Source organism: Anas acuta, chromosome 12, assembly GCF_963932015.1.
Source record: "Anas acuta chromosome 12, bAnaAcu1.1, whole genome shotgun sequence".
NCBI lineage: Eukaryota > Metazoa > Chordata > Aves > Anseriformes > Anatidae > Anas > Anas acuta.
This window is the reverse complement of record NC_088990.1, coordinates 21925368-21948919: the sequence shown is the minus strand read 5'-3', so window position 1 is coordinate 21948919 and position 23552 is coordinate 21925368. Positions and strand designations below refer to the sequence as shown.

General features: G+C 41.8%; 1 protein-coding gene across 1 annotated transcript in view; it reads right to left on the bottom strand.

Moving 5' to 3' along the window:
• Window positions 1-23347, bottom strand: part of TNFAIP8L3 (TNF alpha induced protein 8 like 3) — a 47427-nt gene extending 24080 nt beyond the window's left edge. Inside the window, exon 1 of the mRNA XM_068695627.1 lies at window positions 23002-23347. Within this exon, the coding sequence (XP_068551728.1) occupies window positions 23002-23053 (52 nt within the window). The 5' untranslated portion in view covers window positions 23054-23347. The remainder of the gene's footprint in view (window positions 1-23001) is intronic.
• Between the last annotated feature and the right edge of the window lie 205 nt (window positions 23348-23552).

Below are 23552 nucleotides of genomic sequence, written 5' to 3'. Positions count from 1 at the left end.
TGGAGTAGATAGCAGGCTTGCATGGGTACCTGGCACAATTACTTAGCTACGTTACTGGTTCATCTAGACAATTGTTTTCAAGACTTAAAGGTTTCTCCTCCATTTAGCTGGAAAATGAAAACAGACTATGTTACTTGGAAAAATGACTTAAAATGATGGAAACAATTCTTGTACAAGAATGACAGAAATAACCCACCACAAGTGTATTTCTCAGTTGTCCATTGAATCAGCAGCTTATTTTGTGCTTTGCTTTTCACTGACTCGTTTCTGGGGTTTTCCTCTAAAAAGAATCTGCAGTTGGTGGGTCTGAACTGCTGTTTTCTGCCTGGAAACCAAATGGCTATTCCATAGCCTGTTTTCCAAAAGCTCCTTTTGAAAGCTGAAACACTGGACCACAGAGACCTGCCAGAAAATGCCACTGGGAATGCAGGAATGTGGTCCTTGCCTAGTGTCTGTATGTCCTGCCAGCTCCTCCCTTTCTGCTATGACAATTCATCTGCTGTAACAGCGGCTATCATTGCTTGCACCATACGTAGGAGTTTTAGCCAGTGGATTCAGGAAGCCAAATCCATTTGTCATGCATCCACATCTCCACCAGCCATTACGAGAACTTCCCTGAAATAATGTTCAACAGTACTTGGACATGCAGGCAGCGCACAGGTTTACTCAAACTGCAGTTCCTACTGACTGGAATTATCCCCTCCAGCTGTTCTGTGGGACCACATATTACGGGGTTGGAACTCACTGAACAATCTACTGTTTTCAGCATGTGCTTTTTAGGTTGGTTTCAGAACCTCAGGATTTCTGAGCACAGAACTACCACCTGAACTGATGCTTACATAAAAATGCAACTGTTTCCATATGGAGATTGTAAATTGGTAGGCCTTGCAGAGACTGATGGAATTATGCTTGTGAAGGATGCACCCTGAGCAGGGGCATGGATCCTGATCATGTGCAGAGCATCTCTACTTTTCCCTTATATTGCATGTGGATAGCAAAAACTGTGGCTGTTCCCCACGAATGTAGTTCTTACCCTAAAAGAGCCTAGGAGCAAGCCAGAAGACAGGCGGTCTGTCAGGTATCACCAATTAGCATGAAATCAGTGGATGAGCCTGTAATTATTGCAGCTGAGCTACTCTGACTCATAGTTAGTTTTGTTCACAGATCAGTCTCACAAAAGATATGTTAAAGCCACTACGTTAGGCTCGGTTAGGGCTGTCAGTCCCTTAGGTAACATTCCTTACAATTAAGTGATGCACCGATTTGGGGATCAGCAGCAAAACTCACCATTCCATTGAATTGCACTACACCTCACTACATCTCCACAATGACATTCACAGGGCAATGACATCAACATGCATCTCTATGTACTTTACACACATGCCCTTAAGTGGAACACCCATTGTGCTTTTTCAAACTGCGGTCTCACAAGCCAGCAAGTTTCCATAAAACTCTTACCAACCAAGATCAACCAGAAACAGTCATTTATAAATAGAATTGAAGGTGGTTTGTTTGTTTGTTTTGTTTGTTTGTTTTTTCACTTTTTATTTTTAATACTGTATTATCTGGCAGTAATGGAACATGTAGAGAAGCCCTGCAAAACTTCAAATTGCTTAAGGCCAACTTAAGCCCTTACTAGTATACGGACCTTAGGTCCTCACTGAAGCATGTCTAACAGAGAACCTTTTTTACCCCTATGAATTTCATGGTCACAGCTGGGACAAGATAGAGGAAGGAGTGGGAGAAGGGAAACCCTTATCCCCCTCTCACCCCAGTTCTGCTCAATTCACTCATTTCATTATGTGCTGGGCCTGTGCAATGTATCTTCCTCTGCTACCTTTAGGGCTGCAGCCATCCCATTGATTGTATGGTTTTACCTTCCTCTGCTGCTTTGACAACAGCTAGTTTTTCAGCTCACTTCCAAAATAGCACTCAACTCCAAAAATTATCATAGCTTCTTTTTGGGTCACTGCCAATGTGGCCTCTGTCGAACTGTTTATTTACAATATATACTAAAAGTCCTTTGACATCCCAATCAGTAGTAAAATGAAATAATCATTGATTTCTTACAAAATGCATCAATCTTTGTACCTTTATGGAGAGGAAACAAAACAGAGGCTTGACTGATAATGTATGAGAACTTTTGAATAAGGATTTAAAACATTTTCTGCATTTTTATAATTTGAAAGCTCTCAAAGCATACTGCCCACAGATAGCTTTCATTTCTGGTTGCAGAATGCATCCTGCTTAATAAGCTGTCACCACACAGCATGTTAGCTCTAGTAGATAGCCACTAAAATGAAGGCTATCTAACAGAGTGGAGACCTAGCCAGCTATTAATGTTAACAATTAGCACCTAGATGATCTGAGTCTCTGCTCAGTGAGAACTGAGAAGTCCACTGCATTTGTGTTAGAAATGTCGTTCCGTACTAGCCCCATTAGGAAAAGAAAAATGAAACATAAACAAGTGACCTCCCTCCTGCCCCAAGCAGAAGTTATGAAAATCGTACACAGCAGGATTTCTTGTTTGATATTGTAGCTGTAATCAGAGCTACCTGCCTCTTCTACATTCTAATTTCTCAAACATTGGAAAGGTGATGTCCTAATTAAAACATTTCCTATAGGATTGTACTTAGATAACATCCAAGATGAAGTGATTCTGACCTGTATTTTGGATTTCGCCCACAATCACTTTAGAAAATAAGTTACCTATCTTTACAAGCATTCATGTACAACACCTAATTTTTCTCATTTGGTAATCTCTCTGGACAGTAGCAGTCTTGACACTTTATCACTCTTTTTAGATGCCATTAGAGACACCCAAGAAGTCCTTTGTGGTTGCTGCAGGCAGAAATCTGTCTGGCCCACAAGCAGCTACTCACATTGCAGGATCTCATTAGACAAGTTTCAGTATTTTTTTGCAGTATTACAGTTATAGAGCCTAAAGTCTGATTCACTGTATATGTCTTCTTAATGGTTATCTTTAAAGGCAACTGGTTTCTGAGGTATTTAAAATTTCCTTACTTGACTTAGTATAAAAGTAGTACTGCTGCTGCCACAAGTTTTTTAGAAAGATAATGAGAAGTCTGTCCTGAGCCTTAAATAGGGGCACTTGTTCATTCTTCTTTCACAATGAAATACAAAGTTTTCCCTCATGCTTGGAAATCAAATGATAAAATCCTTTATTTACAACTATGTATAACAAAAGTACTAGAGGAAAATTTCCTAGCAAATGAAAAAGCTAAGCTTCTGTTCAATACCATGGTGTTTACGTTTATTCAAACAAATCAGAAATGCAGATGACAAGGATAAACAGGTATATTTATGTAACCTAAACATTTGTATCCCCGCATAATTTGTACCAGATTCTTTATTTCCATACAAAAACTATACCTTCAAATTTTCTTAAAAAAAATACCAGCAGCATCTTTTACTTCTCTTAAGCTGTAAACCTCTTTATGCTTAAGCTGTAAACCTCTTTATGCTATATCTGCTATCCATCTCAGAGAACAACCCCCCATTATTTTTTAATTTAACCAGTCACATCATCTTTGTCTTTGTAGCCACTGGATTTCACGCTCAAGCTGAGAATTTTCATTAAGGTTTGCAAAATGACAGATTTTGGGACACAGCTAATCACAATTCCTTTGTCAGACACAAGTATTATATTCTGGTAAACGTGAACTTTCCAAAGCTTTACACCATTTGAACGTTTTACTTAGCACAAACCCTCAGTTCTCTAGTTGTTTTCTGTATGTAAACACAAAGTTTTTCTCTCATGCTCGGAAGCCAGCTTTGCACAGAGGCCTATTAACCACCCCTGAGAATGGAGGAGGACTGATTGCTGTGCCGGCACACTGCTGTTTCTTAGCAACCAGAAAAGATGTGGTGAAAGATGTGCAAGAGAGACCCAAACAGCATCATTTCTATATTGAGAACTTCCACCTAGATTACCTGCTAATGTGGCAGTAATTTAAGACTTCCATTTTCCTACTCCACTGCTATGTCCCTTGCAGGCTCCAACAGCGTGATTTGTATGATCCGAGATAGCACTTTCTTAAGAATTTAATTTCCACTGAGATGGTATCTGCTAGCTACTCGTGACTCCAGAAAACTTGTAAAATTTCATTAGAAAAATATTTTTCTGCTTTCTTCTCAGATAATGACTTGTCTATCACTAATTGCTCACTTGATGGGAATTTTACCAAAGTAAAACTTCAAGGTCAGGCCCTGTTCCAGTACCACACAAGAAAAATATAATTACTAATAGCAAAATTAGTAATTATGTCTTTCCTCATGATGTTAATAAAGTATTTTGAGGACTTAAGTTATTTTACTGTATTTTGAAGGTACTTATTTTATATATTAAGTAATTTTACACTGCAAGACAAACAATGGTGTGACTAGTTTTCAAAAATATTAACAGAATTCAAAAAACAGTCTGACAGCTGGAACTCCGATTTCATGGAGTTTCTGCCACAGAAGGAGGGAAGAACAGTGAGACCAGTATGTAGTGTGGGCATTTATATTCCATAGGACTTTATTTCTGCACTGGGGCCATCCTGGGATGATGTCTGGGCCAAAGGGGATTGCTGCCAACCATAGTACAAGGTGCTGCCCATCAGCACAACAAGGGCATCACTGAACAGCTGCACTTGGTGCTTGAAATAGAAAAGGTGGGTGGGCGGAGAGAGGAGAAGGTGGCTATGGAAGATTTGCACTTGGGATGCACAACTTGTGAGCTGGGAGTGTGGGTCCTTAGTGCTACTGGTGTGGGGCTAAGCTGGGAGGTTTTGGGGCTTTTAGTTGTTGGAGGCTGTGTGTTTCTGTTCAGGAAGCATGCATGATGTTCTTGGGGTTCTTTCTGTCCTCGTGTTTGGTGCTGGGTTGGAGGGGGCCCTGGTCTGACTTGGTGTGTGTTCTGTGCAGCCCAGAATGGCTACTGGGGCCTGCCCTGAAAATGTTTGTGACAGAGTGACCTTGCAGAGCTATGGAAAGTAGTGCATGTGTATAGAGTTTCTATGGTCTGGCTATGTTGTTCTGGCTTTTGGATCACAATAAATGTTTGTTCATTGTCTTTTGTATTGTAAAAACAAGGAGTTCTGTTTGAGGAGCGGGAGTTGCAAAAGCTTCCTGCTGAAGTAAGGAGCTTGGCTAGATACTATGAAAATTCTTTTTCTTAATGTAACAAAAAAGAGAACTCCCTCCCATTCTCTCCTTCTGCATCTCAGTTGCCTCTTTTGTTCAAAGACCCTTCTGCAAAGCTCACGTAACCATCTCTTGATAAGTTGCTCAACTAGTGTATCAACATCCTGCCTTCCTGTCTCACGCTGGGCCAACATGACCAAATAAAAAAAAGAAGTTGAACCACAACGCTGAGGAAGACTATGGCCTTCATCTTCACGACCACCAGAGGGACAGAGATGACCCCCTAGCAACAGTGCACGCAGTCGCAGAATATACCAGGATGTTCTGCGTAATCCCGGAATTAGCAAGATATAAAAAGGGACGCTGGCAGGGGTGAGGTGCGTGCCGTTGGCGGAGCTGAGACTCCCCGGCTGCCCAGCGCTGTTTTGCTTGCTGTTGCTTACTCAATAAATTCCTTTCTATTATTAATGCAATGCTCTCTGAAAATTAATTAAGGGGGCAAATTATAACAAAAAGAAGAAGCCAAGTGGTACAGGTGGAGCTAGTGTTTTGGTGGCCAGTATAGCTCTGTTTCATTATCTCATGGTACTGCAAATGGTTCTGATCGACTATGTAAGCTGTTGCTTTTGCTGAAAGAAGCCAACCTAAACGTACAAAAATCTAAAGCTGTAACTCTTTAGTCACAAACTGATAGCAGCATCCAGAAGGGCATTCTGCAAAGTCCTGCATGAACCAAGGAGTGACCTCTGGAGACATTATGTGTCTCACACATCCACTAAGCTTTTTGATTACGTATTTGAAAAGGAGTATTGCTATGTATTATTCATAAGGTCTAACATTTTTTTTGTTGTTGTTGAAAATCAGATTTCTATGATAGGCTAAACAGACCATCCATCTTGAGTCACTTTAGGAACAGCTCTGTTTTGTAAGACTTTTTCCTACCATATATGGTTTTGTTGTAACAAGATGAAAATAATAATAATAATAATCAAAAGACAAAACAGATGTTTAATGTACAAAATGACACACTCAGGTTTGCCAGAAAGTGTATCTGCTCCTCAGCAACTGCACTTGGTATTAATTTGCCTCTTGGCCTCACAGTAGTGTTATGCTGTAAAACAACATGTAATCAGTCTCTAGGCTTGGAATAGATGGCGTACATCTAATTGAGCAGAAAAACACACTTCTCTTTTAAAGGTGTAATTCACACCCACAAAGTGCCTCTAGGCACTGAGCAACTTTCACTTACAGCTACCTATAGAAAGATAGGCTTCTCTTATTTAAAAGTGTGTGCATATTCATCTAGCTGTCAATAATGTCTCTTATGCTCAAGGCTACATAATATGCAAATAAAAGATATTATTGATAGACTTCCAGGTATAGTTTGCTGATGACTTAGACGAGCTCCTTTTCTGCTTTCAAAGCCAGCTGGCACAGAAGGTGGCTGCACCTGGCTTTCTGAAGGAACATTAGCTTCTGGACAGGTGAAGGCAGTCTATAGCTATATAGACTATATGCTATATATAATATATAATTATATATATAATTATGCCTAATATATAGGCATATATAATGCCTATATACTATAGGCATTGCCCTATAGGGCAGTGTATCAGTTAAGAACCAGTAATACCTGCGGTGGTGTTGGGAGTGAGAAGGGGGAACAATCTCAGTTGAATCTAGTGAGGTCAGAATGGATTATGTATTTAAAAACTCATATGAATGTGGCCTGATAGCATAAGATACAAGGGATGCACGCTTGATTTCATAATTTAACACAATCTATAGTTTTCAAGCTAGCTGCAGAGGAGGAGAGAAATCTCTGGGTTGGTTTAGGGGAGAAGAAGAATCAAGTGGTTTTCCTTAATCTTTTTTTTTTAGCTGTGTCTTGATGAGCCTATGCACATAACCTGTCTGTATTTATGTTTTGGAAATCAATGTTTGTGTTAAAATCACCTGCAATTTGGTGATTTAGGCAACTGATCAATCAACAAGGTTCAGAAGCTCTGAAGTTAAAGCCAGCAAGAGTTGCTTGGCCGTTGTCAGGACTGGTGGGCTGTCTGCATAGATACTAACTGGAGTAGTGAGCTTTTTTCAGAAAGACTGGAGCTTGTCTCTAACAGGCTGCCAGTTTTGAAAATGAGGTGTTTAGGACATCTTTGGTGAAAGTTATTGCCTGCTCATATAAAAAGTAAAGTGAGGATAACAATTTGGTTTGGTGTAGAAAATCTTTGTTTCCAATGCTGATCTAGGCTTTGAATCGCTGTGTATAGTTTCAGTATCTATTTTACAGAGAAATGTGAGCTTGAAAGAAGTTATCAATCATATAATGCATTCATTTCTCTGAGATAAAACCAGCAGGCCAGATCAGAAGGTGTTTTCATCTTTTATTATGCTGTAGGTGGACTTTGGGTTTTATATGAGAAGTCCACTCAAACTGTGGTAGAACACTGTGAGGAACTCAGGTTATGAAAATAGAGTGAATCTAGGTGCTCTGGGAAACACTTCTTGCTCTGACTTAGAGTGTTTTTTTTGGGGAAGCTACAGACTTAGACCATGGTGTGTGCATCACACTCACGGAAGAAAGCCTACATCCTACCACTGATGATTGTGATCTCATTTTTTGTGCTTGATCCCACCCTGTATTTTGAAAGAATTATACTGGAAATTATGCCAGCAGTCATGAGCACATTAATTTTGGCAGACTTCTTTTGTTCTGGTAAACTCTCCTTAGGTGAAAGGCTTTCTTCATTTCAGTAAGAGGCTCGTGTATTAGGAGGGGGAGGAGAAACACTACTACTCAACAGAACCCACAATTTGGAGCTATTTTTATTCTACACATGCTTTCACTGCCAGAGAGCTAGATGGTCTAAATAGGAAGCAATGGAAAGCTGAGAAAGAACGTGTTTTCTCTCTAGCTAACTTGCTAAAAATGTAGTAAGATTTTTTCTACTTTGGTTTGTAACATTCCTCTACTGTTTCATGACATGCCGTAGCATTAGTTCAAAAAAGAAAAGTAAAATTGCAGTCATCTGCTTAACGTAACAAAGTCAAGTGTGGTTAAATTAATTATCAAACTGCAGCCTCTTATAAAACATTTCTAAAAGACAGTGTCAAATGCATTGTCGAATGTATTTTTCATATTCAAGTTGTATGTATTTTTCATATTCAAGTGCAGTTTATCAAACTGCAGCCTCTTATAAAACATTTCTAAAAGACAGTGTCAAATGCATTGTCGAATGTATTTTTCATATTCAAGTTGTCAGCTTCAATGGTGTTCTTATGGGCTGAAGCTTTCTCATTAGATACCTGTAAATGTACTTGCAGTGAGCATGAACTGCATTGGTATTAGTTTTTACTAGCTTTTAATAAACCATTGGGATCCTTGCTGCACAGACTCATAACAAAAAATATTTCTGTCCTAAAAAGGACAAAGGTAAATGGATGAAGCAGACCAGAAACAGGAGGAGAAAGACGCAACTGAAATACTTCCCTAAGGGTGTGATTAAGACCCTGCTGTCAGTCCAGTAATTTATCATCTGTATGCACAACCTCCCATATGATATCCTTTCAAAGGGAAATTAGACTGATATCTTTGCAGTATGTTAATACATGTCTTTAAATTTCAAATCCTTTTCACTTTGAAATTCAGGAAAGTGTTACTTAGAAAACTAAAGCAGCAAATCTTGTTTTAGAAGACATACAGATGAGTTATCTCCACCAATGCATAAAATTGGTAGCCAAACAGTTAATATCTTTTTGAAGTCCAGGCTTAATGTGAGTGTAGTATCACTAGTACACACTTTTACTGGGATATTACATGACGAAAGGAATCCTGCCACAATTTTAATGATGAAAAAAAAAAAAAAAATATTTGGCCATAAATATTTTCTTCTCTTTCCAAATGAAAGACAGTGGAGTTTCTTTAATATTTGCCTTTTTTCCTGTTACTCATGCATATATCAATGTGTACTCTTATAGAACAACTCTAAATTATGTATACCCCAAATTAGCATCCCAACTGTTGAGATGTGACATCTGCATGTATCCTGGGAGTATCTCACCTATGGCCTTTAACTGTAGCCATCTAACGCTTCATCTGTGATGTCTCTGTATGTATCTGACTGTGGTATTGCAGAACTGGCCACTTCTATGGTATTTCAAATACCTATATTACATGTTTTCATGTGTATAAATACTCATCTGCTAAAAACAAAACAATGCCACCAAAACAAAACAAAACAAAACAAACCACAACAACAACAAAAAACAAACTCACCACTAGAATTTACTTTAACTCCTGGCAGAATTCAGACTCTCAAGGCCTGAGAAATAGTTGCAAAGTGTCAAGGTGCAGGACTTCCATGGCATAGCAGCAGTGTTGTGTGTAATTCTGTTCCCCCCAGGAACGCAGCTTCCCAGCCATAAGGCTCCTCAGAGGCCAGAGTGGGGAGGCAGAGATTAATCCCCACCAGCAGGGTGCAATTTTGATGGCAGAAAAATGGTCTGTAACATTCTCTTCTTCCCCAGAGCTGTTATTCCAATTGTACCTCTTGAGAGATGAAGAACCTACCCCTTAGTTAGGTCTAATGACTTCTTAAAAAGTACTTAAACTTTGTCTTAAACATCTGATTTACCTATGTGCATCTCCCAGGATACGCTCATTATTAGAGTAAAAAATTGTGAATCAACAGGAGAATGGCTTCCATTTTGCAGAGCACTGTTCTCTTTAATTACTAAGCTGCTTCTGATGCTGTATGTGTTTTTATGAAGGAGATTGCTTTTATATTGTTTACTGTATTCCTCTCTAGACTTTAACATGAAAAGCAAAATAAAGAAATATTGAAACCCATGACTTGGAATTACTTAGTTTTTCTTCTACATATAGCATTTTAGTAGTTGAAGAAATCTCTTTTGCTCACTCTAGGGGAGGCAAAAATAAAAGGCCTACCTATACTCTGTCACATGCTGTCCATAAAAAATATTTTTAGCCTCAAAAATTTTTAGACCACGCCAAGTTTCAAACCAAATGAATCAAAGCAGATAGTTATAAAGCTTTCAACAACCAAATTTGTGAGTCTTTAAGTTCTGTGCTGTCATGTGTATTTTTATGACTTTCACGGTAAAGAATCACAGAATCACAGAATTTCTAGGTTGGAAGAGACCTCAAGATCATCGAGTCCAACCTCTGACCTAACACTAACAGTCCCCACTAAACCATATCCCTAAGCTCTACATCTAAATGTCTTTTAAAGACTTCCAGGGATGGTGACTCCACCACCTCCCTGGGCAGCCTGTTCCAATGTCTAACAACCCTTTCAGTAAAGAAGTTCTTCCTAACATCTAACCTAAAACTCCCCTGGCGCAACTTTAGCCCATTCCCCCTTGTCCTGTCACCAGGCACGTGGGAGAACAGGCCATCCCCCACCTCACTACAGCCTCCTTTGAGGTATCTGTAGAGAGCAATAAGGTCGCCCCTGAGCCTTCTCTTCTCCAGGCTGAACAAGCCCAGCTCCCTCAGCCGCTCCTCGTAGGACTTGTTCTCCAGGCCCCTCACCAGCTTCGTCGCCCTTCTCTGGACCCGCTCAAGCACCTCGATGTCCTTCTTGTAGCGAGGGGCCCAAAACTGAACACAGTACTCGAGGTGCGGCCTCACCAGAGCCGAGTACAGGGGGACGATCACCTCCCTAGCCCTGCTGGTCACACTGTTTCTGATACAAGCCAGGATGCCGTTGGCCTTCTTGGCCACCTGAGCACACTGCTGGCTCATATTCAGCCGACTGTCCACCATCACTCCCAGGTCCTTCTCTGCCAGGCAGCTCTCCAACCACTCATCTCCCAGCCTGTAGCTCTGCTTGGGGTTATTGCGCCCCAGGTGCAGGACCCGGCACTTGGCCTTGTTGAACTTCATGCAGTTGACCTCAGCCCATCGGTGCAGCCTATCCAGATCCTCCTGCAGAGCTTTCATACCCTCAAGCAGATCGACACATGCACCTAACTTGATGTCATCTGCAAAAGAAGCAGTATTGCTTTAAAAGAAAGCTAAGTACTTATTTAAAGATTCACTTTCAACCTCTTTAATAACATATGAACAAACAGAATTGTCCTTTGGTCACTGATAAACTGACTAGGAGGTGTCAGCTGTCCCTAAATTATAAACCCTATTAGGAAACATTACTGCTTTATCTTCTGTAGAAGTGAGGGAAGAAATGAAACATTCCACAACTCGTGTTTAATATAACTGCACATATGCTATCTGAATTTCCTTCAAATGTGGCTATGGGGAAAAAGGAAATCAATAAATGTAGAAAAGCTGTTTCAGTGATGAGTATATAATCAAAAACCCTCCTATAGTTGTGGCTGCCTGCCCTGGTTATTTGGTACGTCTAGTCAAACTTCATGGTGCAAAACCAGAGGTGTTTCATGTGTAGCTTTTTACTTCCTTGTCACTGACTACAGTAACTTCAAGGAATTAAGGAATTAATTCAAGGAACTCTATTCGATATTTTTCACATTTTCATAGAACAGTGGTTTCCCAATTACCCTAAACTCCCTTCCTGCACATTGCTGTCTTAGTATTGCTCAGCTGTTGCTAAGGCAGTATTTTTCTAGAGAAGAACCAAAAGGTGATTACACAGAGCTCTAAGCAAGGCAGAGCAACTGTTACTTGTCTTCTGTGTATGGATGGGAAAGCATGGACATGGTTTCTTGTGGTTCTTGTGGGGATTTCAAAGCTGCACAGATCTGAAGATATGAACATGATATGATTTTACAACCTTTCTGTTGTGCTGGGACATGTAAATGGGGAAGAGGACTGCCCCAGGGCAGAGCTGTGCTCTTCCTTCCTGCTGGGTAGGACCAGATATCCTCCTCTGTGCTGGCAGGTCACTTGCAAGATGCTCCTGACTGGGGACAAACGAGGGTGGGTCTGGCATTTGAGGTACATGATCCAGCAAGATACCCTGGTGCAAGGTAAGGACCCTGTTTCCAATCACCCTTGTGTTGGACGAGTGGGAAACAGAGAGTAGCTTCTTTGGTCTCGGTGCTTGACAATGCTATACGTGCATGCTAAACTTTGCTAACCTGTCAGGAGTCACGTCTACTCCAAACTCAGTCTCAGGCAAAGAAAAACCACAAAGATAAGGCAGTCTCCAAAGTAAGAGTGAGGGACTCCTCTCTGCTGAAGGCAAAGACTAGTTGTCAGGGTGGCTGCTGGCCCTACAAGGGGCAGATTCAGCTGATACTTGTTTGGTTCAGCTCAGCCAGGTCAGTGGTAGAGAGGAAAAGTGGATGCAGCTGCTATGCTGGTGTTCTGGTGAACCTGCTCCTCCTTGACAACTTCCCTGCTTCACCACCTTTCCTTAGTACATCCCTTGTGTCTGTCTTTACTCTCCTCATCTTGATGACAAAAGAATTTTGGTTCCATAAGCATCTCTTGCCTGCACTGCTTCTTAGCAGCTGCTGAAAGTTTCTGCTTGCTTCCTGGGGGCAACTTCTGAATCCTCTCACGATATCTATTCAGTCAAACTTTTTCATTAAAACACTTAAGAATATGTTGGTAAACGTGGGAGTGGTACTGCTCTGCTTTTCTTTATTCCTTGTAATTAACCTGTGTCACTAGAAAGCAGTGTCCTCCTTTGACCTCATTTGATCAGTGACAGCCACAGGCTGCTGTCTGCAGAGAAATGTAATTCTGCCCCTGGACCTTCTGTTCGAGCCCAGTGATCTGATCTTATGGGGTAAGAGTGTGCTGTTTCTTCAAGTAGGTGTTCAGGAATGCATTCTGGAAGTAAGAGCAAAGCTGCTGTTTTCTGTGGAGGTATTATTGTATTCTCATTTTCTAGCAAACATCTTATTTATCTGCTCCAATATTTCAAGATCAAACTTTCCTTTACTTGACATGCCTTGTTAATCAGGATGATGCCTATCTCATTTGCAAGCCCACTGTCTGGGTTGGTTGTTTGCCACAGGAGGCAGGTTAGTTCTGGCACAGCAGATCTGTTTCTAATACCTCTAATTAAGACAAGACGATATCCTACTCCCATCAGTTTTCCCTTTCATAGAGGGAACAGTATTTATCCTATTTCATAGTGGCAGAACTCATAAATCCAAGAATTTTTGAAAATAAATTAGTTAAACATGAGGAATCGGGTTGAGATTGGAGGAACTGAGGTTTGTGAAAGTAGTGTATTGGCTGATGTACATGTACAAGGGAAATCACAGAATCACAGAATTGAAGGGGTTGGAAGGGACCTCGAAAGATCATTGGGTCCAACACCCCTGCCAAAGCAGGTTCCTTACAGCAGGCTGCCCAGGTAGGCGTCCAGATGGGCCTTAAATATCTCCAGAGAAGGAGACTCCACAACCTCCCTGGGCAGCCTGTTCCAGTGCCCCGTCACCCTCACCGTGAAGAAGTTCTTTCTCATGTTGGTACGGAACTTCCTGTGCTCTATCTTGTGGCCATGACTCCTTGTCCTGTCCCTGCAAACCACTGAAAAGAGGTTGGCCAAATCCCTCTGTCTCCCACACCTCAGGTATGTATACACATTGATGAGATCCCCTCTCAGTCTTCTTTTCTCCAGGCTGAACAGACCCAGGTCTCTTGGCCTTTCCTCATAGGGAAGATGCTTCAGGCCCTGTATCGTCTTTGTGGCCCTCCGCTGGACTCTTTCCAGGAGATCCCTGTCTTTTTTGTACCAGGGAGCCCAGAACTGAACACAGTACTCCACGTGAGGCCTGAATGCGATCAAATGAGATCAGTAAGGCTAGAAAGTTGTGGATATTTGGAGAAGGAACACAAAATGTTAGCTCAAGAGGCAAGGATGGGCAAAAAAACGAAAAGCAAAAAAGATTCCAGAGGTCGGAAGTTAGAGAAAATATCCAAAAAGTTGTTTTTCCATTTGTACAAAGGACTTAACCTCTTCAGTAGCATGTGGCAGTCAAAGGGAGGGTGTAAGGTGGCTTTTGATCTTCCTTCCCTTCTGCATGCATTAGCAGGCTGCATGTGCTGAGCTTTATTTCAAGCCCTGTGTATCCTCCCAGGGAGCAGTTCCATTCACCGTTGTTCGTGTAGTCAAAACATCCCCTTTTACTGGTACAAGCTATTGCAGGTAGCAATTTTAACATTGAAAGCATTTACTTTCTAGCTGTTCTTTAATACATTTTTAAACACTTAGCACTGAGCAAAATCAGCAAAACTTTCTTGTAAGCTTGTTGGGCTAGATAACAACCCATTAAAAAGAAACCTAGTTCACAATCTGGAAATAGTCCGCTGGGCTGCAAGAGGTATCCTGGTCTGGAGTGTACTGGCTGATTAGCAACTGAGTGCTGGGACTGCTCTAAGCCCTTAGGAATCTGATTCAATCCAAAATTTAATGTTTGAATCATGGAATTATGCTGAACACTGGTATTCATCTGTCCTTAAAAAACATGATTTGTTCTTGGCTTTCCTTCAATTCTGTATGACTTCTGTAAAGGAAGTACTCTGTGGAGAAATACCAGTGGTGGCTGTTTTGGAAGAACATATTGGTCTCTTCTTAGAGAAAGCAGGGAGCTGGCAAGAGTGAAATCTCAGATATATCTGCTCTGAGGATACAAAGTGCTATGTCATTCCTTCTTATGCAGGATGATACCTGACATCAACCTTTAAGAACTGACATGAAAATACACTTTCACAAACAAATACAGGTGAGGAAAAAGCCTGAGCCTGGCTAGGAGTTCTCTCTGGCTAGATTTACATGATAGAAGCTGGCTTCTGATAGAGAACAACTGCTGAACAAACATTTCCTTTTTTACTGTTACAGCACCTGGTATATTTAAAGGGCACCAATTAGTCCAAGTTGGTAAGAAAGGGCATACTGGCACTCCACAGAGTTCATGGAAGTAGTCTTCACATATATTTAGGCTTGTGAACTTTTTATTCCATTCCTAAATCTGTAATCCAAGCTAATATTTTCCCCTCACTAATTCTTTATTTTCTAAGAAATCCAGTAGCTGCATGTCATGACTGTACTGGTTATTTTTGCATCTATGGTTAATAGTCTCCACTGTTAGGAGAAGCTTTTAAAGAAAAGATGCATCAAAATAGTAATGAGTATCAAAATAGTGAGACGCCAACTATAACTTGCTTTGAAGTGACCACAAAGATCATTCGGGATACCTCTTGCCTACTTCCCTCTGTTTTAAGAGTGAGGGAGAAGTAGTGCACAAACATACAAAGTTTAAAATTAAATGCAAGCAAACAAAAAGCATTGACATTTGTCTGACATAACACTGTGGTACAAAGTTTTTATTGGAAACATCCTCTGAAAGTTCGTCATCTTTAAATTAAATAACCTCCCGAAGAACCTCACTTTCAAAAGTCCAAGAAATGTGCAATTCTTTGATCTGCATCTGTCAGTGATTTCACCACATAAATTAAATGCTGTAGAAATTAAGGAAAACTATTTGGAGAGAAAACAGTGACACAGTAATAGTGTTAATATATGTCTTCAAAGAGAGGATTTTTTTTTCTCTGTAACACAAGCTGCTTGGATAAACAAAATTAATGCCAGAAATAAAATGTTTGTTGGTGGTAATTAGGTGTTCTGCTAATTTATACTGTTTGTGTTTCAGAAGATTACATTTCATATTAAACAGCACCAGTAAGAAGACCAAAGGAATGTCTTTATGGCAAAATATCATAGGTTGAAATAATATTCCATCTGTTATTATGCTGATGAATGTTAGTCAAACCTAGGCTAGGGAGGCTAGACAGCATACCAAACTTTGACAGACAGCAGAATCTCTACCAAGGAGGAATTAATGTCCACTGGAAAGGACAGAGAAGTAACTTTTACTCTTTGCAGTCTATTTCATTTAAGATGGCTGCCTTTAAGAGTAGAAAATCATTGGCTACCAGGCAGGGCCTGAGCTCAGCTTGGCTTTTCAAGAGAAAGTTTTATACCACAGACCCAAATCATAATTACCGCAGCAACTTTGTCCCAGCTTTCCGTAGGTCTCCCTGAACTAAACTTCTGTCAGCTTATAAGATGCTGACAGAAGCTAACTGGCAAAGAGATTTCTGCGGGGAAATGGCAAATAACTGAACTCTGACGCGGCAAGGCTTCAAACCCTGGTTGTAGCCCAAGGCAGCTGCTCTGAGAGAGGCCCACAAGCAACCCACCAGCCTGGACCAAGCGGTGCACCAGAAGTCACTGCCACGGCAAAGGCTGCAGCCTGCTCTGACCACTGGGTCTACATCCGTAAGTAAACCGGGACAGAACCTGTAGTACACACTAGAGTACGGCCATCTGGATGCAAGCTGAATTCTTTCCCACACTGCAAATGTTGTTTAATTCATACTGGCCACTGTTATCTTCCATCTCATGCCAGGACATTTTGTGGGAGGCTATCTGGCATGGGCTGGAACAGTGACAAAATATATATTAATAGATGAACAGTTTAGTGTACCACTGATTGGGCCCACAGCCAGGCCTCGCTTAGCTTATCAGAAAAGACAGTAAGTGCTTTTAGGAAGTTAGAGGGTTCACCTACTTTCCTGGGACCTGACCGGGCCTGTCACCCCAAGTGATACCAAGTAAAATGAAAACAGCAAAATGGCTTTTCAGGAAGGCCAGGTCTTTAGAACTCCCTCCCACCTAGGCTGATGTACTTGTGAATCCACCTGGCCTACCATCTTCCTTTTTACCTAGGGCTTATAGCTTTGTTCTTTTTTCTTTCTTTACCAAAAAAAAAAAAAAAAAAAAAAAAGTGACCTACTCTTCCTGCCATGACTTTTTTGACTTTGGTGTAGATGCAAAGAAAGATGAAAGACACATCTCTTCAAAGTATGAGTTATTTTTGAGGAGACATGTATATAGCTTTATACAGCACATATGCTATTGCCAAAATGTCCTATGAAATGAAACCCACTGTCATTCCAGGCTTTTGGCGGGGCAGACAGGAATAACCACTGACTTCTGTGACAGGGTACAGTTTCATAATCCCATCTATGAACTGGTGTCAAATGTTTGCTCCAAGGTTTGTCCATATCCACTTTATTTATTTTATTTTATTTTATTTTATTTTATTTTATTTTATTTTATTTTATTTTATTTTATTTTATTTTATTTTATTTTATTTTATTTTATTTTATTTTATTTTATTTTTTAAAGTAGAGACTTTCTGTTCAGGCTGCTAGAAACATATATTTAGGTGTGAACACCTCAGTTTAGGGCCCTTCATACATGTACATTCATCTAAGTGTAAAGTCTATTTCTGTGCCTGAGAAACACGAGCTCTCTGATTTGGTGAAGTCATGGCTGGCTTTTGTCTGCCATTTGTGTGTCTGTTTGGCACTAGCATGCTCTGTCTTGAAAGTAAGTAATTCTGATGAAGAATCTCAAATATTTATTCAGTAAGATAACATGAGATCCTTCATGTGCCTGTTCTCACTGCCCGAGAGTCAGTCTGCTTCATGGTGACTGGTCCTTCTGAGACCGCATGATTCGATATGCCATCCTGCCAAATGTAGGAGGAAAATCTTGAAGATCTTTGTTTTTCATTTTTGGTAAGTGCAGGAAGGATGAGTTTTTCTTAAGGTACAAATTCCATACTGGAGCACATCAAAGCTACTGAAAAAGGGTATTATTTCATATGCTATCCACTGCTGCTGCTTAGCAGTCTGGTCCACAGATGCTCAAGCAGGTGACCTTTGGTTTCAGTGAAGTGTTTCATGAAGTTCGTATTTCCACTTGATTTAAAAAAACAGAAGCCTGAACAGGTTGACCTACTCAACCATATTGTCTATTCATCTTAACAAAAATAGGATTATTTGTGGTTTGTACTAATGTACTAACAACACAGCATGAGTGGATTCTTGCCTTTTGAAGGTGTTTTTTTGTTTGTTTGTTTGTTTGTATTCCCAATTTGATAAGGCACCCAGTCTGACAGTCATTTTGCTAAGGAGGGGTCTGTATGTAAATCCCAGAAAGCACATGTCTTTCCTGGAGGGAAGAGTAGAATGGTTCGAGAAAACTTACCCAGTCAGGCTCTCAGGTCATGCGCCTGCCCTGGCTGCTCCTCTTTCATGGGAATTGCCTTATGACCCTGAGGTGTCTCTTGCCTGCTCTATCTTGTATCTGAGTGTCTCTGCTATGCTTGCCTTAGTTGGCAGTTTGATCTAAGCTCTTAAGAGGGTTTAGGGTATGGGACCCTCAGACATGCTAGTTCTTCTCTGTCCATCTCTTTTCAACTAGCTTTTTTTCTTTTTCAGCAGAAGGGAAGGGAGAGAGAGTCCTTTGTTAGCTGGTAGAAAGCACTTAATTCAGAAACATTCAGTAGTCTGCAGCTTCTACTAAAAATAGTGGTTTTTTTTTGTTTGTTTGTTTGTTTGTTTTTTCCTAGCTTCAAAACTTACAACATGCTGCTATCTACCACTTCTGCTTGCTTGTCTAAAGTCCAGTAAATTTTTTTGCATATGTGACTTGGACCTTTTACATAAAAAGTGAAACATTTTCTTAAAATTGAACCTATTCAAAGACACAGGCATTCCCTCAGGCAAAGGATACTTTGTCATGATTTAAATGTAAAATAAAATAAAATGACCAGCAAGATACTGTGAAGAGAATTACAAAATGCCTACTTGCACTTACGCAATGTCTTCAACAGTTTTTGCATAGTGCCACATATCTTATGGAACTCTCTAATTAATCTTCTGTTTACAAGGGTATATATTATATTAACACTTCAATGGCATTTAGCTGTGTAAAATGGTGTTAAAATATGCAAAAGGCTCAAAAGATTAATATCACAAATGTACAGACAGTTTACATACCATGATAAATTATTTCCAGAAAGCATTATTTTCTAAGCATTGTGAATCAAATAATATCACAGGTCCAAAAACATTATTCACGTCTGTCGCGGCTGTTTTACAGCATTAAGTAATGTTTAAATCTGTTGTTGTTTTTACTAAGAGCACATTTATTCATCAGGGTAGAGTTCAGATAATTTATCAAATTTAAAATGTGTTAATCTTTTTGCGCTGGGAGTCACAGGGTAAGATCTTGGCCCTGCTGAAGAATATAAAACTCCCACTTTCTTTATGGATGCCAGGCTGATGATAAGGTTGTTTTCATCTTGTTCTCCCCGGCATCGCACAAACCTGTAGGCTCCACAGTGTTAATGTTCCAAAAAAAATCCTATCACCGCTTTAGAGCTCTACTTGGAGCACAAGTTGCTCTTTTTCCTAGGACAAATTTCTCTTGACTTCAGTGGGAAAGAAGGCACTGGCAACAGTTCATTCTCTGGGATATGGTAAATTTATTAAAAATAAATAAAATATATTGGTTCAGAGACAATACAGGTACTTAAGCATCTAGATATCATATGCTAGTGTAGCATAATAGTTCATTAAATAAGCATGGAAACCTATGTTCTGACCTAGTAGCTTGTAGAAAGGCTTAAAGCAATATTGCATTAGAACTATATGGCAGAATTCCTGCCTGCTTAGCTGAGGAAGCTAGGACAATGCACTCCAAATGAAGGTCTGTTGCCTTTCACTTGCATGGAGAATCCTCAAAGCCACTGCTAAATCATTGCTGCTGGAGATGACCTGGATTTTTGTGAAATGTTAGTTTAAAAGATAGCACAGAGAATCATACTTTCATGTGGCAGGGTGCCTGTGAAAGAACTAGAAAAAAAATCCACTGCTCTTCTGAAGAACTTTTTTTAAAAACAACAACAACAACAACAACAAAAACAAACAAACAAAAAAAACACCTCTGAATAGGTGGACATAAAATGTGAACAATGTTCTGTTCTAGGATTACTCACTCATATTCTGAAAGCTTATATTTAGGACAAGAAACACTACTGTCACAGAATAAAATTTGAGAAACTTCACCAAAGGTAGTGCTAGTAAGCATATATATATTTTTTTCTTATTTTTCATTACAAGGTACAGATTCTGGAAAGAAAAAAAAATCATGAAGATCTGTTTATTATTTATTTATTTATTTATTTATTTTTAACTGGGGGTCAACTCATGAGTAAATTTTCGAGGGGGAAAAATGTAATCTTTGACTATACAGCCAAGTCAATACAAAGCAGTAATGGATGGGTGAGGAGTCTGGTCTGATGGAAGCCAAGGTTGTGGAGCTGGATGTTCTTGTGTGCTGAGGTGTGGGGTTTTTGGTTTTGTGGTTTTTAAGTACAGCTAGTATTTTAAGATACTCACATATAAGGAACATTTTGCTTGCACCAAAGAAATATAAAGATGCTATCATGACAACAGATTCAGAAGACATGAAAAAATACTTCTGCTTCCTTGGAGACTCAGCTTTAAGTGGGCTATTAAAGGAAATGAGGCTGCTGGGATCTCAGAGCAAGACTCCAGCTGGCTCTTGGAAGTCAAGCACGTGTGGCAGATGGTGGGGGTGCGCAAGGAACCTTGCTGTCCTGTCCTGTTCACGCTGCCCGTGTCCCAGCAATGGTAGAGGGGCTGTTCCAGCAGGACAGAGCAGAAAGCTCAGTATGTACTGTAGGAGGAATGCAAGCCCTTAAGTGGGATGGATGTGCTTTTAAACATCTGTATTGCATTAGCATCGTGAAGCCCTAGAGAGAAATTACTGTACTGGGTTTGAGCAGTTGGACAACTTGAAAAGTGGGCAGTGGCCATAACAGGCTTATAGTTGTGCAAGGTGAAGTCATTGCTTTATGTACTTTAGGTGTGGAGGCTCGTTAAAGGAGAATAAGCTAGACGTTCAAGTTGACGTGTCACTTCCAGTACAAAACCCTAGCTGTTCCATACTCACTGCCCACAATCAGACCATTACTAGAACTTCATCCTGAATATTTATCCAAGGCTCTCTGCTTGCCCTATTAATCTGCAGGCAGAATGCCCCTGGTCACTAGGTCTGTGGGGTATGACAGTTCCCTGAGCAAGGTGGTGACTGAAACCCATGCTGTAGCCCCTGTTTCTGTGACTGCAACAGTAACTGACAGCAGGATGCCTGAACACCCACGGCCAGAGAGATACAGCACTGCACATATGTCAGAGTACAGAAAAGGGACCAAATGAAATCTAAAAAAAATAAATCAGAAGGGGATGATGGGGGATACAAACAGCATGTAATAATTCTTTAGTTTAGGAAAGACTGATTGCAACCTGTTAAGACAAAACCACTAAGTTCTCACTCTGTTCCAGTTTTATTCTACTGCATTGGCACGTGCCATGTATGGCCAAAATACCAAATTTTTCTTCTTTTAGTACAAGGAAGGAAAAGGTGTAGAGAACAATGAACATCAGCTCTTGGCAGCTAGCAAGTGATGACATAAAAAGCACTTATGGCAATCTATAGTTATTTTTAATTTATTTAAAAGGAAAATCTATTTGCAACAGGAACAAGTTGTTGGCAAGAGCTATATCACATTAATTTCTCTATAAATGTAATGCTTGTAATTTACACTCCGTGCACTGCTTTGTATATTTGGATGAAAAGTGCAACTGTTGGTGGTCTTTGCTAGTACTTTCAGCATAACCGAGCTCTGTGACCATAAGAAGTTGTACAACCTCTTAATAGTCTTATTTCTTTAGATTTTGAGTAAGAAAATAAAAAACAAAATGTCAAGATGTCACAACAAAATGTCACCTTTTTTTTTTTTTGAAGGGGATGAGGAAGAGGAGGAGGAGATGACAGCTGGGATAAAATGACATTTTCACCACGATCTGTCTAGCTTAGATTTTTCTCAAAGATGATCTCATGATGTAGCGCAGTAACTTTCTATCTGTGTTTACGATGATCTCTATGACAGCTCCTGACACTATTCCAGTTGCGCTTGCTTGTCTCCTGCCAGTTAAACACCTTCAGAGAAGGTACCCGTGACTTCCCCCGTGGGAAGCTGGCGTCACACGTGTCCCTCCCGCTCCTCGTGCCCGTCCTCACCCAGTGCCTGTCGTGGGCCAGCCACGTGTGACAGCACCGCAGCCCCGACGGTGGTAATGCCGCTGACTGAAAGTATGTGTGGAAGGGCACGGGGTGGCCCTGAGCTGGTTGCCAGTGCTGGTAGCACAAATCTACTTCTATACATACAGGGTTTGAGGCAAGTTTGGCCCCATTTACTGCTTACACGGGACACCCTTTGATTACAGCACATCAGCAACGGTTTGCTGCTGCTTTGCGTAGGACTTAGGAATGTGGAAATTTGGAAATGCAAGAAAGATGTTTGTTTTTATTTTCTCCTTCTGTCTCATCTAAGAACTATGCAGGCTGCAGCAGAACAGCAGCATTTTTATGTTGTTTTTTGGGGGGACAAGTTAGGACTCTTGAAACCAGAAACTGAGCGGCCTGGGGGCCCGGCATGCCTGGTCTCTGAGGAGCAGTCCTCCCCTCCTGCACACAGGCTAACTGTAGCGGCAGCAAGAAACTAGCCAAACCTGGAGAACTTTGCAGCCTCTGGACATAAGGCACAATGGATCGGATTTATGCCAGCGCTGCTAATTCAACCGCCCGGCACGACATGCCTGAACTGCACGAGCTGCAGGGCAGCTCTCTTCCCTAGTCGGGGCAGGAGGCAAGGAGGAGCCGGGCCGGACCCCTCCTGAGTGGGGCAGCGGGAGGCTGCTAGCCTCTGCCCGGTGCCTACCCTCCCGAGAGGCCGGGCGGCTGGCGGGGCTGGTGCCGGGCGGCAGCCGCCCGCTCGCCACAGCGGCACCGTCCCCGCGCGCAGCCCCTCGGCCCGGCACGGCCGCTGCCGTGCGAAGTGCTCCGAGGCGGCGGCGGCGGGGCGGTGAACCCCTTCCCTCAGTCATCCCCGGGCTCGCCGGGGGCCGGCCGGCAGCGGTCCCGCAGGCAGCATCTCCCCCCTTACCTGCAGGTGAGACCAGCTCGCCTTCGCTGAGCTCCCCGGAGTCCGAGTCCATGCTGCGGGTACCGGCGGGGCGGAGGGACCGAGGCTGGCCGCCGCTGTCAGGAGAGCCCGGAGCGGGGGAGCGGCAGCGAGAGACCAGCGGCGCCTGCTGCCTCCTCCTCTCCTCCCAGCCCGGGCGCTGGGTCGGCGCCACCACATGCAGCCACCTCGCTCAGTGCCATTGGCTGCCAAGGGGGCGCGGAGACGGGCGGGCTCCGGCGAGGGGAGGAGGCAGCGGGGGCGCGGCGGAGAGCCGGGCTCCTCTTGCAGCCTGTTACGCAACTTCGGAGCCGCCCATGCCTCCCTGGCGTCGCCGCTGTGGCCGCGGCCTCGGGCCCGCTGCCGCCTCAGGGACGTGGAGTGGGGCTGCCCCGAGGCATCCCGGCGGCTGTGGCCTCCCCTTTGTGGGCTCGGGGTCGGCCCCAGAGGCAGAGCTACGAAGTGACGGTCCTCCACACGGGCTGTCTTTGCTTGTGGGCATAGCCCCGACCTTCAGTCATTGCTTTCTCTCT